We start from the raw sequence: 15,567 nt of genomic DNA on the forward strand, positions 1-15,567 counted from the left end.
TACTGTATTGATTGAATGTTGTTAGCTGCCCTGAGCCTGCTCCGGCGGGGAGGGCAAGATATAAATAAAACGGAAAAAAAAATTCGGTATAAGGCAGCTTCATATATGTTCATATATCTAACCAGGGAGGTGAGGTAGGGCTGAGTCATTATCTTTTAGGAGTTTCCCAGGCTGTGACATGCTAACGGAAGAGCTTTTCTGAGGAGGTTCTTTTGCATATGGATTGGCTGTTGGAATTCTTATCTCATCTGTAGTGCTGTTGTAAGATGTAGAGAATTTTGTGCTTTTCAGGACTGAAAACCACTACAGATAAGATTAGAATTCCAACAGCCAATCCATATGCAAAAGAACCTCCTCAGGAAAGCTCCTCTATTAGCATGTCACAGCCTGGGAAGCTCCTACAAGAAAATGACTCAGCCCCATCCAACCTTCCTGAGTAGATATTAATTGCCTACCATCATCTCACTTTGACACAGAGAGAACTCTAGCCTTCTGCATTAGACCTCTGGGGATGCCAGTCACAGCTGCAGGCGAAACGTCAGGTTCTTCAATGCCAAGACCATGGCCATGCAGCCCGGAAAATCTACAACAACTAATGCAGAGAATTGTCTTATCAAAGGATCTGGGAAAGAAGGGGTTTTCTCTAGAGTGAATAGCAGGTGGCTGCCCCTGCTCAGGAGAACAGGGTGTAGATCTAAGTGCTTTTGCCTCCAGCCTGTTCCTTTCCTTTTCCCCAGCTCTGCTGTACAAGTGCTCGGCCCAGCGTTCCAGCTGCGGGCTCTGCCTCAAGTCCGACCCGCGTTACGAGTGCGGCTGGTGCGTCCCCGAGCGTCGCTGCCTCCTGCGCCCTCACTGCCCCGCTCCCCGGCAGAACTGGGTGCCGCCTGGCCGAAGGGGGGCTCGCTGTGCCCATCCCCGCATCACCCAGGTAAAGGAAACCTGGCCAGGGCCCGTTCCTTACACTTCCTGTTCTTTCTTGCTTCTTGCTCTTTTGATCTGTGGAATGGAGGAGAAGAACCTGCCCCAGAGATCAGCCCTGCCCAGAAAAACAAGCCTGCCTCTCCATCTGGCCCACCGCTTACTTTTCCGCAGATGTGGCTGCCCATTGGGCATGTTTACGTTTCCATACTGGCAGGGCTTTTTTTGTAGCAGGAATTCCTTTGCATATTAGCCCACACACCCCTAAAGTAGCCAATCCTCCAAGAGCTGACAGGAGGCCCTGTACGAAGAGTCCTGTAAACTCTTGGAGGATTGGCTATATCAGGGGTGTGTGGCCTAATATGCAGGGGTGGAATTCTAGGAGAGCTCCTTTGCATGTTAGGCCACACCCCCTGATGTAGCCAATCCTCCAGGAGCTTAGAGGAGGCCCTGAACGAAGAGCCCTGTCAGCTCTTGGAGGATTGGCTACATGAGGGGTGTGTGGCCTAATATGCACGGGTGGAATTCTAGGAGAGTTCCTTTGCATGTTAGGCCACACCCCCTGATGTAGCCAATCCTCCTGGAGCTTAGAAGAGGCCCTGAATGAAGAGCCCTGTCAGCTCTTCGAGGATTGGCTACATCATGGGGGGTGTGGCCTAATATGCCAAGGAGTTCCTGCTACAAAAAAAAAAGCCCTGTGTACTGGAGTTCTAGATGGGCATTGCATGTTAAGGGCCAAGCCTCTGTTTCGTGAAGTGTGGGATCATAACCTGATCTGTATCCGTCACTCCCACATTACAGCTGTGCACTGAGCATCGTGTTTATGTAGCAGCCTGTGTGCGTAGAGTCCACCTCCATGAGATTTGTACACTGCAGAATGGGAACCTCCATGCACGCAGCACTTTCGGAGGATAGGGCCTCACGCCAGCATGCGTGAGCCACGTGGCTGAATCCCAGTCCTCCAGTGCATACGGCTTTGTTCCCTCAGTGTGGTGTGGTTGACTGATGGGGTTTGATTCCCCACTTCTCTTCTGCATGAAGCCCGCTGGGTGACCTTGGGCCAGTCACGGTTCTCTCAGAATTCTCTTAGCCTCAGCTCCCTGCCTCACAAGGTGTCTGTTGTGGGAAGGAGAAGAGAAAGGCGGTTGTTTTAAGCCACTTTGAAGCTCCTTAGGATAGAGAAAAGCAGGGTATGAAACCTACTCTTCTCCACACCGGTTTGGTGTCGTGGTTAAGTGTGCGGACTCTTATCTGGGAGAACTGGGTTTGATTCCCCCCTCCTCCACTTGCAGCTGCTAGCATGGCCTTGGGTCAGCCATAGCTCTCGCAGGGGTTGTCCTTGAAAGGGCAGCTGCTATGAGAGCTCTCTCACCCCACCCACCTCACAGGGTGTCTTTTGTGGGGGAGGAAGGGAAAGGAGATTGTGAGCCGCTCTGAGACTCTTCGGAGTGGAGGGCGGGATATAAATCCAATATCATCATCTTCTTCTTCTTCGCACAAAGCCTGCTGGATGACTTTGGGCCAGTCACGGTTCTCTCAGAACTCTCTCAGCCCCACTACCTCACCAGGTGCTTGTTGTGGGGAGGTGAAGGTGATTGTACGCTGCTTTGAGACTACTTAAGGGAGAGAAAAGTGGAGAATAAAAATCTATTCTTCTTCTGTGAGAAATCAACCTTGTTCTTTTTATATATATATATATATATATAAAAGTTCTCCATGTTGGCACGTGGGAACATCGCTGGCGCCCCTCAAACGAGCACCATTTCTTCTTCTTCCCTCTCTCCTCCTCCTTTCTGCAGGTGTCACCACTGACTGGCCCCAAGGAAGGGGGGACACGGGTGACAGTTTGGGGCGAGAACCTGGGGCTTCACTTCCACGAGGTGGGGGTGCGTGTGGCTGGCGTGCGCTGTAGTTCCCTTCCTGCTGAATATGTCAGTGCCGAGAGGTGGGTGCGGGCCGGGTGGAGGGCTAGCTGAGAAGCGGGATAATGGTGCCATGGGGAAGCCATAACAGGGAGCGAAGGAAGAAGCAGACGTTTCTAGAAAGAGACCATAAAAACATAAGTGAAGCTGTGCTGGATCAGGCCAATGGCCCATCCAGTCCAACGCTCTGTGTCACACAGTGGTCAAAACCCAGGGGCCATCAGGAGGTCCACCGATGGGGCCAGAACTCCAGAAGCCCTCCTATTGTTGCCCCCCCCCAAGCACCGAGAATACAGAGCATCACTGCCCCAAATGTAAGAACATAAGAGAAGCCGTGTTGGATCAAGCCAGTGGTCCATCCCATCCACAGTGGCCAAAACCCAGGGGCCACCAGGAGGCCCACCAGTGGGGCCAGAACTCCAGAAGCCCTCCCTCTGTTGCCCCCCAAGCACTAAGAATACAGAGCATCAGTGCCCCAGACATAAGAACATAAGAGAAGCCATGCTGGATCAGGTCAGTGGCCCATCCAGTCCAACATTCTGTGTCACACAGTGGCTAAAGCCCAGGGACCACCAGGAGGTCCACCAGTGGGGTCAGAACTCCTGAAGCCCTCTCATTGTTGCCCCCCAAGCGCCAAGAATACAGAACATCACTGCCCCAGACAGAGTGTTCCCTCTGTACCTTGTGGCCGAGAGCCACTGATGGACCTCAGCTCCATATGTTTATCCAGTCCCCAGCTGAAGCAGTCTTATGCTCGAAGCCACCGCTTCCTGCCACAGTGAATTCCACATTGTAATTACTTTTGGGGTAAAGTACTTCCTTTTATCTATTCTGAGGCTACTGCTCTTTAATTTCATTGAGTGCCCGCGAATTCTTGTATGTCGAGCAAGGGGGGAAAGGACTTCTTTCTCTGCTTTCTCTATCCCATGCATAATTTTGTAAACCTCTATCACGGGGGTGTGGAACTCATTTGCTATGAGGGCCGGATCTGACATATGGGCTGGGCCATGTATGTACCTATTTAAGATTAGGTAGCAGAGATATAAACTTTTTAAAGGACACAAGCAAATACAAAGTTGTTTTTTTAACTTAAAATAAAACATGCTTAAAACATTAGCACTTGTTGGTCTTAAAGGTGCTTTCTTTGTATTTCTCCCATGGAATCCAGGGAACTGGGCGAAGGAAGCTCTGGCTCTTTCCCTCCCTCCCTAGGGGACCAGGGGGGAGGGAGCCTCAGCCAATAGAAGGAAGAGAGGCTTGGCTCAGTAGCTCTGCTTTGTGATTGAGAGAGCCTAGCAAAGCAAGCTCTGCCTTTCCTCCTTCCTCCCCAGGAGGGAGCTTCAACCAGTGCAGAAAATGGAGGTTTTGCTCTGTAGTTCCTGTGCGATTGAGGAAGCCTGGCAAAGCAAGCTGTGATGCAGAAGGAAGCAAAATATAGGGAGAAGGAAGCAGATGACAGCCAGTTGCTCAGGGGTCTGATAGGAGCCCTCATGGGCCTGATTTGGCCCCCCGGGCCGCATGTTTGACACTCCTGCTCTTATCATGTCACCCCTTAGCTGTCATTTCTCCAAGCTAAAGACCACCTGTTGTTCTTCTTTGTGGAGCTACAGTTAACAGTCTCATCTGGGGCAAGGAGGTGCGGCATGAAGGGGGCACTGTGGGAAACGGGTACCAAGAGCCTGGTTGGTGAAGGTGGGGGTGGCATCGGCGAGGGAAGAGCGACCTGACCTCTCTCTGCCTCCCCTCAGGTTGGTGTGCGAATTGGAGCCGTCGCTGTTGCCTGACCCTGCCCCTGGCCCCGTGGAGCTCTGTGTGGGCGACTGCAGTGCCGACTACCGGACCCAGTCGGATGCACCCTTCGTTTTTGTGGTAATCAGCACTGGGGGTGGATTTCGTGTGTGTGCATGTGCATGAAGTGCTGTCAGATCCCAAGCAGGGCTGCCCCTAGGGCAATCTATTAGTATTAAGAGGAATTCTACAGCTGAACAAGATTGTTTTAATTAATTAATTGATTGATTGGATTTATATCCCGCCCTCCCCGCCGAAGCAGGCTCAGGGCGGCTCACAACATGTGGCATACAATACAACATTTACTTTAAAAGGTATTCATTAGGGAATTAATTAGGGGATTAATTAATTATTAGGGAATCTCAGGCTTTGGAAATGAAACTGAGGAACAGGAGGCTATCCCAAATAATCTTGTGCAGAAAGCCGGAAGGGAAGCTGAACACAGGGACAGAAGGCAGTTGTTACAGTATAAACGAAAACTGAAGTCAGACAAGATTGCGTGTGGCTTCCAGTTTGCAGGACTTTCTTGTGATATCAACAAAATAGTATGGAATATCCCAGGGGTGGTCAGCTGTAGCTCTCCAGATGTTTTTTGCCTACAACTCCCATCAGTCCCAGCCATTGGCCATGCTGGCTGGGGCTGATGGGAGTTTTAGGCAAAAAACATTTGGAGATCTACTGTTGGCCACCCCTGGGATATTCTATTGCAGACTGTTAAAAGTGCCTGTGTGCACTCTAAGTTATTCTGCTGCAGATTGTTTGTAAACAGAGGTTGTGTTAAAATAAATGCTTTGTTAGAATAGTGGTAATAGTTTCACCCTGATGTTTTTTTTCCTATTATAGCTTTTGCTTTAGGGAATCTCAGGCTTTGGAAATGAAGCTTATGAACAGAAGCTATCCCAAATAATATTGTGCAAAAAGTCAGTTTGGTGTAGTGGTGAAGTGCATGGACTGTTATGTGGGAGAGCCGGGTTTGATTCCCCACTCCTCCACTTGCACCTGCTGGAATGGCCTTGGGTCAGACAGAGCTCTTGCAGAGCTGTCCTTGAAAGGATAACTGCTGTGAGAGAGCCCTCTCAGCCCCGTCTACCTCACCGGGTGTCTGTTGTGGGGGAAGGAGATATAGGAGATTGTAAGCCGCTCTGAGACTCTGATTTGGAGAGAAGGGCGGGGTATAAATCCACAGTCTTTTTCTTAACATAGGGGGTCCCCTTTTTTCCTATCGGTCAAATCCTTTCCAATTTACGGCAACCCTGTGAATGAGTGCCCTCCAAAACGTCCTCTCGTTAACAGCCTTGCTCAGGTCTTGTGAACAGGGAGGGCCTTAATTGAGTCAGTCCGTCTCCGGTTGGGTCTTCCTCTTTTCCTGCCGCCTTCAGCTTTTCCTAGCATGATCAGGCCCGGCGCTGAGGTTTCCAGCACGCCCAAGCTGAAATTTGCCCCCTCTGCCCTCTCTTTTTTATAAACTTGCATGCGTGAGAGCACGTGCAGCCCGACGACATCATGATGATGTCATCAGGCTCTGTGCGCCGCGTGCGGGCCCCCCTATTCTCAGCCCTCTCCTGCTTTGAAGCAGGAGAGAGCTGGGCACCCCCCCCCACACACACTGTCACATTCTCAGGGTGCAGGCAGGCAGGAGTCCAAAGGCAGTCCAAGGTCAAAGTCCAGGAAGTCAAGCAGGAGCCAAGTCACCAATGCAGAATCACAAACTGGAATCAGAAGTCAGTATCCAAAAGCCAAAAGGTCAGGGTGCCAAGGAAATCAAGCAGGTCAGGATCAGGAAGGAGCGTGGATGCAAGCCAGAGAATAGACTTGTTGCTTCCACAAGTTTACCAGGTCCTGGGTGGGAGCTATATGGGAGTCTCAATCAGCCTGCTCCCTGGGTGGCAGTGACTCTGCTAGGACTCAGGGCTGAGAGATCTGAAGCCTCGGCGTGCCTCATGTCTTCGCTCTGAAAGTTCTTTCCGGAGCCTGCTTTGAACTCTTGAGATGGGAGGAGGAGAGCTTGGAGGAGATTGATCTCAGCAGCTGACACTTGTGCCTGGAGAGTGATTGATGGGCCAGCTGCTGTTTGTTCAACTGAGGAACTGGCTGGCAACTCCTCCAGGTCTGTTAACCCTTCCAGCTCCTTCTCGTCAGGGCTCATGACACCTACCTTGCAAAGCCTTGGCAAGAGTGGGAAGACAGCAGCTCGCTCCCTGCCCCCCCCCCATCTTGCCAAGGCTTCCAAAGCCTCTGTCACCCAACCACCCCCCCCCAGGCTGACCTTACTCCCCCGCCCTTCCTCTGTCGCGGTGCTACAAGCCAGGCCACACTCCCCCCCCCCCACTGCTGTTGCCGCCATTGAGGCTGGTTCTTACAAGCTTCAGTGTGGCTGCCTGAGGCTTCTAAGCCTTTGAAGGGCCCGTGAGAAGAGAGTTTGCTCCCCCTCCTTCCTGGAACCAGAAGTGAGGGGGAAGCAAATTCTCCTATTGCGGGCTCTTCAAAGGCTTAGAAACTGCGCGCAGCAACACTGAAGATGGTAAGGACCAGCCTAGGCTTGCGGGGGGTGGGGAATGAGGCGAGTGGAGCACATCACTGGCTTCCAGCGCTGCGAAGGGAGGGTGGCGCGGCAGTGGCGGCGGGGGGGCGGCAAGGCAAGTGTAGCACGGCACTGGCTTCCAGCGCCGTGGAGAGAGGGAGGGCGGCGGCGGGGGGGAGGGGTCAAGGGGCGCAGCCGATCGTGACAGAGGGAGGGAGGCACCCCTGTGGGAGCCGGCACACTAGGCCGTCGCCTAGTTCGCCGACTCCCACGCGCCAGTCCTGAGCATGATTGTCTTTTCCAGGGACCCTTCTCATCTTGTAATATGTCCTAAGCATGATAGCTTCAGTTTGGTCATTTCAGCTTCTAGGACAAGTTCAGGATTGAGTTGACCTAGAACCCTTGTCTTGTTCGACTTTTTGGGTGGTTCACGGTATCCGTAAAACTCTTCTGCAACGCCACATTTCAAATGAACCAGCTTTATTCCCGTCAGTTTTTTTCGGGGGGGGGGGTTGTAGCAGGAACTCCTTTGCATATTACGCCACACCCCCTAATGTGGCCAATCCTCCAGGAGCTTACAGAGCTCTTAGTACAGGGCCTACTGTATGCTCCAGGAGGATTGGCTACATCGGGGGTGGGGGAATCTTTTTTGCAATATGCAAAGGAGTTCCTGCTGCAAAATAAGCCCTGCTTTTTTTCATTGTCCAGCTTTCACACCCTACATCAGGGGTGGGGAATCTTTTTTCTGCCAAGGGCCATATGGATATTTACAACATCATAGTGCTCCACTGAGGGAGAATGATTCAGGCCAGCAAAATTAATGCAAATAATTGTTTTTCTATTTGAAGTCATGTGGGGAGAGCCTAATCTGGCACGCACACACACACACACCTGGCCCACTGCCCTAGGCAAATGCACAGGTCCAGGGCTTTTTTTGTAGAAAAAGCCCAGCAGGAACTCATTAGCATATTAGGCTGCACCATCTGGGATCATCAAGTGCAAACTGAACGGTGACAGTAACTTTTCCAGGTCCTGCAACAATTCTGGCCGGCCAGCCAGGCCCCAGGGAGGCTGCCGCACAGTACATCTGGGCCCTGTGATCCCTGCCTGGCCCTGGGGAGGCTGCTGCACAGCACGGCTGGGCCCCACAATCCTCGCTGGCCAGCCAGGCCCCAGAGAGGTTGCCACATGGCTCGGTTCGGTCCAGCAATCCCTGAGGGCCACACCAAGTGACCTCAAGGGCCGTATACAGCCCTCGGGATGGAGGTTCCCCACCCCTGGTTTAGTCCATTGACTTCTGGTCTTATTTTTGCACGAGTTCCACGGACCCTGTATGTTATTTATATGATTCCATTTTATTTTGTAAATGCTTTTATTATTCAATAAAATCTTTGAAATGGGGGGGACCCTTTTCTATTTTAAATGCTGGTTAGCCGTTCTCCATACCCTATGGGCTTCTGCCATTTGAACATGCTATTCAGAATGGGCAAGGGGGGGGGAGGGAGTTGGTTGTGAGAGATCTCGATTTCCCTAAGAGTGGGCAAGTGCAGTAGGCCATCCCCGTGGCCACCTGTTGCGTATTAGCGAGAGATGCAGGCACGAGGCAGAGCTTTAGAGCTGCGATGCAGCAGGGGAAATGGGAAAACTGGCCCTCTTGGCAAGTAATTCCTAAATCGGGTGGGGAACCTTTTTTCTGCCAAGGGCCATATGGATATTTAGAACATCATTTGTGGGCCATACAAAATTATCCACTTAAAAAACAGTGCTCCTCCAAGGGAGAATGATTCAGGCCAGTAAAATTAATGCAAATAATTGTTTTTCTACTTGAAGTCATGTGGGGAGAGCCTAATCTGGTACACACACACACAGCCTGCTGCCCTAGGCAAATGCATAGGTCCAGGGCTTTTTTTGTAGAAAAAGCCCAGCAGGAACTCAGTAGCATATTAGACCACATCCCCTAATATTAGCATATTAGGTCACACACTCATTAGCATATTAGGCCACACCCTCTGGGATAATCAATAAATAAAAAAATGGGAATAAAGGGGAACAAAGAAATTGGGGGAGGGGAAGAAATTGAAATAAAGGGAAATAAAGAAATGAGGGGGAAACTTACCTGAACTGGGACAGTAACTTTTCCAGGCCCCGCAGCAATTCTGGCCAGCCAGCCAGGCCCCAGGGAGGCTGCTGCACAGTACATCTGGGCCCTGTGATCCCTGCCTGGCCCTGGGAGGTTGCTACACATCGTGGCTGGGCCCCAAGATCCTTGCTGGCCAACCAGGCCCCAGGGAGGCTGCCACATGGCTCAGTTTGGCCCAGCAATCCCCGATGGCCACACCAATTGACCTTGAGGGCCGAATATGGCCCTCAGGACGGAGGTTCCCCACCCCTGCCCTACATAGTAATGGCAAATACCATAGTTTGAATTATCTAGCTCTTGGTCGGCAGCAACGCATCCCTACCCTTAAGAATTTTATCTGACTCCTTCATGGCTGCCCTCTTCAGTTTCAATTTCTTTCTGATTTCCTGGTTGCAGTCTCACTTTTGGTTGATGATGGAACCAGGAAATAGCAAATCTCTTAAGGATTTCAACTCCTTCACTGTCTGCCTTAAAGTTATGCAATTCTCCAGTAGTCATTGCTCTTCTTTTCATGATAAGAAACGATTAAATACTCAATGGCAGTTATAGGAGGGCATTTGAGGGACTTTGGGGAGAGGGGGAAAGTCTTTGGGGTCCACCACCTCCATGAGTTAATGCACTTCTGGGAGAGTAAATGTGTTGAACATCCAGGGTTTTTTTTTTGTAGTAGGAACTCCTTTACATATTAGGCCACTCCCCACTGATGTAACCAATCCTCCTGGAGCTTACAGTAGGCCCTGTACAAAGGGCCCTGTAAGTTCTTGGAGGATTGGCTACATCGGGGGTGTGGGCCTAATATGCAGGAGTGGAATTCTAGGAGAGCTCCTTTGCATATTAGGTCACACCCCCTGATGCAGCCAATCCTCCTGGAGCTTACAGTAAGCCCTGTACAAAGAGCCCTGTAAGCTCTTGGAGGATTGGCTACATCAGGGGTGTGTGGCCTAATATGCAGGGCTGGAATTCTAGGAGAGCTCCTTTGCATATTAGGTCACACCCCCTGATGCAGCCAATCCTCCTGGAGCTTACAGTAAGCCCTGTACGAAGAGCCCTGTAAGCTCTTGGAGGATTGGCTACATCAGGGGTGTGTGGCCTAATATGCAGGGGTGGAATTCTAGGAGAGCTCCTTTGCATATTAGGTCACACCCCCCTGATGCAGCCAATCCTCCTGGAGCTTACAGTAAGCCCTGTACAAAGAGCCCTGTAAGCTCTTGGAGGATTGGCTACATCAAGGGGTGTGGCCTAATAGGCAAAGGAGTTCCTGCTACAAAAAAAGCCCTGTATCTGCTTGAACAGCGCAGCCTTAGGAGGTAATCCATTTGATTTCTTCCTGTTCCCCTGTGCAGAACCCCAGTTTTCACAGGGTGGATCCAGAACGAGGCCCTGCCTCTGGCGGGACAAGAATCACCCTCCTTGGAACCCACCTGGATGCCGGGAGCAACGTCAGCGTTGCCATCCGGGGAGCGCCATGTCGGCTGGTCAGGTACTTTTGAAAGGGGTTTGTGTTCTGGTTTTGATGCCAGGTAGGATGAGAGAATTAACAGTTCCAGGCAGCAAAGTTGCACTTTTGGATTTGCGCACAATTGAATTGGAAAAAAAGCAATCTGTGCTAATACATTGGGTTCCTTGGGGAATAGGACCCATAAACTAACTGGGACCAATTCCCCACTAGCCTTACGCTCTCCTCTTCTCCTTGGGGCTTCCGTCGGATTTCACACTTATCTGCCCCGGGGCTGCAACTCGCTCCGCCCCTTTCGCGCAGCAACAAGATCCTCTAAAAACCGGTTTCTGTTTGCCCCACGAAAAAGGCGGAGCTAGTGGGAAAACAGTCCGGCAATTGAGACCCTCCTGAGGCTTAACCATGTGGTCTTGAAACGGCGAAGACGGCAAAGCAGAGCGGAAGGATACTTCCTTTTTCCAGCCTGTGGACTCATGGGGCATTCTGAGAGGGCCCAGTGGACGCAACAACAAAATGGCTGCCGCAGGAGGCAGAGCTGGCCACAAAACAATCGCCACAGCGTAACTTCAGTAACACCGGACAGATCCATTTGCTGTGGTGGCAGCTGCTGCCATCGCAACATTTTTTTAAAAAAAGGGCAAGGTAATGCACATTGGGGCCAAAAATCCTAACTACAAATACAAGTTGATGGGGGGTGGGGTGAACTGGCAGAGACTGACCAAGAGAGAGATCTTGGGGTCATGGTAGATAACTCACTGAAAATGTCGAGTCAGTGTGCGATTGCAATAAAAAAGGCCAACACCATGCTGGGAATTATTAGGAAGAGAATTAATAATAAGAGAATTAATAATAAGTATCATAGTGACCCTGTATAAATCGATGGTGCGGCCTCATTTGGAGTGCTGCGTACAACTCTGGTCACCGCACCTCAAAAAAGATGATATAGCATTGGAAGAAGTGCAGAAATGGGCTACGAGAATGATTAAAGGGTTGGGACACTTTCCCTTTGAAGAAAGGTTAAAACGCTTGAGGCTCTTTAGCTTGGAGAAACGTCGACGCAGAGGTGATGTGATAGAGCTTTACAAGGTTATGTATGGGATAGAGAGGGTAGAGAAAGAAGTAGTTTTCTCGCTTTCTCACAATACAAGAACTCGTGGGCACTTTATGAAATTGCTGAGCAGCCGCATTAGAACGAATTAAAGGAAGTCCTTCTTCACCCAAAGGGTGATTAACAATTGGAATTCACTGCCACAGGAGGTGGTGGTGGCTGCAAGCATAGCCATCTTCAAGAGGGGACTGGCTAAACATATGGAGCAGAGGTCCATCAGTGGCTATTAGCCACAGTGTATTGTTGGAACTCTCTATCTGGGTCCTGTCTGGGTCAGTGATGTTCTATATTCTTGGTGCTTGGGAGGAACAACACTGTGAGGACTTCTTGTGTCCTGGCCCCACTGGTGGACCTCCTGATGGCATCTGGTTTTTTTGGCCACTGTGTGACAACTGTCCTCCAAAGGCCAATCAAAAGCCTTGCTGGGCAAAAACCCCACCTGGTCCCACCCATTTCCTAAACACGCTTGGCAGGCATCAAAAAAGCTGTTGGCGGGTGCCATGCCCCCCACGGACACCATGTCGAGGACCCCTGGAATAGGGGATGCCTCAGAAGCTGGGGGGAGGGAGGCTTTTGGCAGGCGAAATCCCGTGCCGCTCTTTTAAGGACAGTGATTCTCATTTTCCTTTCTTCCCCCTACCCCTGTCCTCGCTCTTCCCAAGACGCAGCGCAGGGGAGATTGTCTGCCTGTCTCCCCTCTCGGTGTCGGGCCCGGGTCCTGCCAACATCAGCCTTCGCATCGACCGGGCGAACATCAACACCAACAGCACCATCTTCTTCCGCTACAGCCCCGACCCGGTCATCACAGCAATAGAGCCCGCCTGGAGCATTGCCAAGTAAGAACCGAGCCCCCAACGGTTGCGTTGTTGCCAAAGCAACCCCGTTAACGCTTCCATGCGAGCACCTGTCATTCCGCGGATGGCCTGGGCCAGAGGTGGCCAAACTGTGGCTCGGGAGGCACACATGGCTCTTTCACACATTGTGTGGCTCTCGAAGCCCCCACCGCTCTGTCGGCTGACTTGGAGGAGGCGTTTCTCTCTTTAAATCAGGCTCCGCACCCAATTCCTACCCTACCTCCCCATTCCATACTGGTGTCCAGGAAGGACTTCACCAGTTTGTCGTGGTGAAGTGCGCGGAATCTTATCTGGGAGAATCGGGTTTGATTCCCCCACTCCTCCACTTGCAGCTGCTGGAATGGCCTTGGGTCAGCCATGGCTCTCGCAGAGAGGTCCTTGAAAGGGCAGCTTCTGGAAGAGCTCTCTCAGCCCCACCCACCTCACGGGGTGTTTGTTGTGCGGGAGGAAGATAAAGGAGATTGTGAGCCACTCTGAGTGGAGGGGGGACTATAAATCCAATGTCGTCGTCTTCTTGGCAACCATAGTTTTGATCAGGGCTTTTTTTGTAGCAGGGCTACAAAAGAGCTTGCAGGACCTACTGTAAGCTCCAGGAGGATTTGGCTACATCAGGGGGTGTGGCCTAATATGCAAAGGAGCTCTTCTAGAATTCCACCCTTGCATATTAGGCCATGCCCCACTGATGTAGCCAGTCCTCCAAGAGCGTACAGGGTCTGCTGTAAGCTCCAGGAGGTTTGGCTACATCAGGGGTGCGTGACCTCATAAGCAAAGGAGTTCCTGCTCCAAAAAACCCCTGGTTTCAATATTGGTTCCTTTATCGAGTTGTTTTTTATGTCCTTTTTCATTATTGTTTTTATCCATCTTGTTTTTATCCCGAGATTCTCGGGACAAAGGTAGCTCTATAAACATTTTAAATGAGCAGACAGACTGGTTTCTAACTCCTGGCCACCCGTGATCCTTCTGCTTTTGACAGCTTTGATTTTGTTGTTGTGTTCACTTTTTGAATGTACATCTATGTGCCTCCCTCTGTTCCACAGACGAATGTACTATAATTAGAAATAATTAGTAGCTCGTCCTGTACAACATGTTGCAAGTTAAAGAGCAAGGAGACAGATGGGGAAGAGATATAAAAGGACGTATATATATATATATATATATATATATATATATATATATATATATATATATATATATATATTGTGTATTATTGTGTGCCCGCATATGCACAAGACTGAATCGTGATAATAACAGAATGGTTAGGATATTTCCTGTCCACCTGGAAGCCTGTAATGCCAACATCAGGCACTTTGAAACTAGACCAGGGGTGGCCAAACTTGCTTAATGTAAGAGCCATATAGAATAAATATCACATGTTTGAGAGCCGCAAGACATGAATGCCAGGTGTTTGAAAGAAGGGAGGGAGGAAGGAAGGAAGGAAGGAAAATAGATGGGGGAAGGAGGGAGGGAGAGGTGGGAAGAAATCAACTTTAACTTCAAATTCCTTCTCCAAGCCGACCAATGGAGTGGTGAGGACTTCGAGAGCCACACAATATGTGTGAAAGAGCCACATGTGGCTCCCGAGCCGCAGTTTGGCCACCTCTGTACTAGAACTATGAAGAGCCAAAAGTACCACATTTCCAACTGCTTCCTCTACTTCTTTGCAAAGGGCCGCTTTTACCTTCCACTGTGCAGCTGCGTCTCTGGGACCTGTTTGTCGTGGGTCCCATGCCTGGTAGTTGCCACATTGAAATGAAGGCACACAGACTTGGCACGGTTTGTCGTGGGTCCCGTGCCTGGTAGTTGCCACATTGAAATGAAGGCACACAGACTTGGCACGGTGGGCCCGAATCCAGAGATTTCTCTTCTCTGGCTGAGTTTTCTCCATGCTGTTCATAACCCTCAACATTCCTGATTTGATTTTTGTCTCTTCCTTCCCCTCCTCTAATAGCGGGAGTACCAGTCTCACCGTGAGCGGGACTCACCTACGGACGATCCAGGAGCCACGAGTTCGAGCTTCCTATGGAGGAATTGAAACAATCAATGTGAGTTTCCTGCGGAGAGCAAAGTGTCTAATTCAAGGGCCCCCAACCAGTGTTCCCTCTAAGCTGAGTCGGCGTGAGCTAGCTCACAGATTTTTAGCCTCCAGCTCACACATTTTTTGTCTTAGCTCAGGAAGGATGACCCCTGAGCACACTCATTCATGCAGTAGCTCCCAACATTAATGCCAGTAGCTCACAAAGTAGAATTTTTGCTCACAACTCTGCAGCTTAGAGGGAACATTGCCCCCAATCTTTTTGAGCCTGCCAGGGACCTTTGGAATTCTGACACGTGGTGGTGGGCACAGCCACAAAATACTTCAGCAGGAGGCGGAGCCAGCCACAAAAGGGCTGTTGCAGGAGATGCAGCCAGCCACAAAACAATTGTCGTGGCTTAACTTCAGCCACACAGTAGAGATCTTGTGCTGTGTTGGCAGTCGCTGCCAAAGCGACATTTGAAAACAACAACAACAGCACAGCCAATCAGAAGCCCTGCTGGGCAATAGCCCATCCTGGCCTCACCCACTTCCTAAAAACACTTGGCAGGCACTAAAGAAGGCGTTGCCAGGCAATGTGGTACCCACAGAGGCAGCATCTCGGGGACTGAGTAGGAGCTAATGGTGCCATGTGGGGGAAGGAGAAAGGAAGGGCCGTTGCGAAAAATAGAAGTGGGGCGATCAGAAACCAAAGCCAGCGCCCTGACCTGAATAGCCCAGGCAAGCCCAATCACGTCAGATCTCAGAAGCAAAGCAGGGATAGCCCTTGGAAAGGAGACCTCCTTGGAATACCAGCAGTCAGGAGGCAGAGGCAGGCCGTATAAAGCC

At 50.7% G+C, this 15,567-nt stretch overlaps 1 protein-coding gene across 1 annotated transcript in view; it reads left to right on the forward strand.

The window, feature by feature from the left end:
• PLXNA3 (plexin A3) overlaps positions 1-15,567 on the forward strand; it is a 142,509-nt gene that overhangs the window by 72,529 nt on the left and 54,413 nt on the right. The window contains 6 exon segments of the mRNA XM_060252484.1: positions 738-928; positions 2,718-2,863; positions 4,589-4,709; positions 10,633-10,769; positions 12,516-12,689; positions 14,656-14,749. Of these exon segments, the coding sequence (XP_060108467.1) occupies positions 738-928; positions 2,718-2,863; positions 4,589-4,709; positions 10,633-10,769; positions 12,516-12,689; positions 14,656-14,749 (863 nt within the window).

The sequence above is a fragment of the Heteronotia binoei genome, chromosome 13 (assembly GCF_032191835.1).
Source record: "Heteronotia binoei isolate CCM8104 ecotype False Entrance Well chromosome 13, APGP_CSIRO_Hbin_v1, whole genome shotgun sequence".
NCBI classification, from domain to species: domain Eukaryota; kingdom Metazoa; phylum Chordata; class Lepidosauria; order Squamata; family Gekkonidae; genus Heteronotia; species Heteronotia binoei.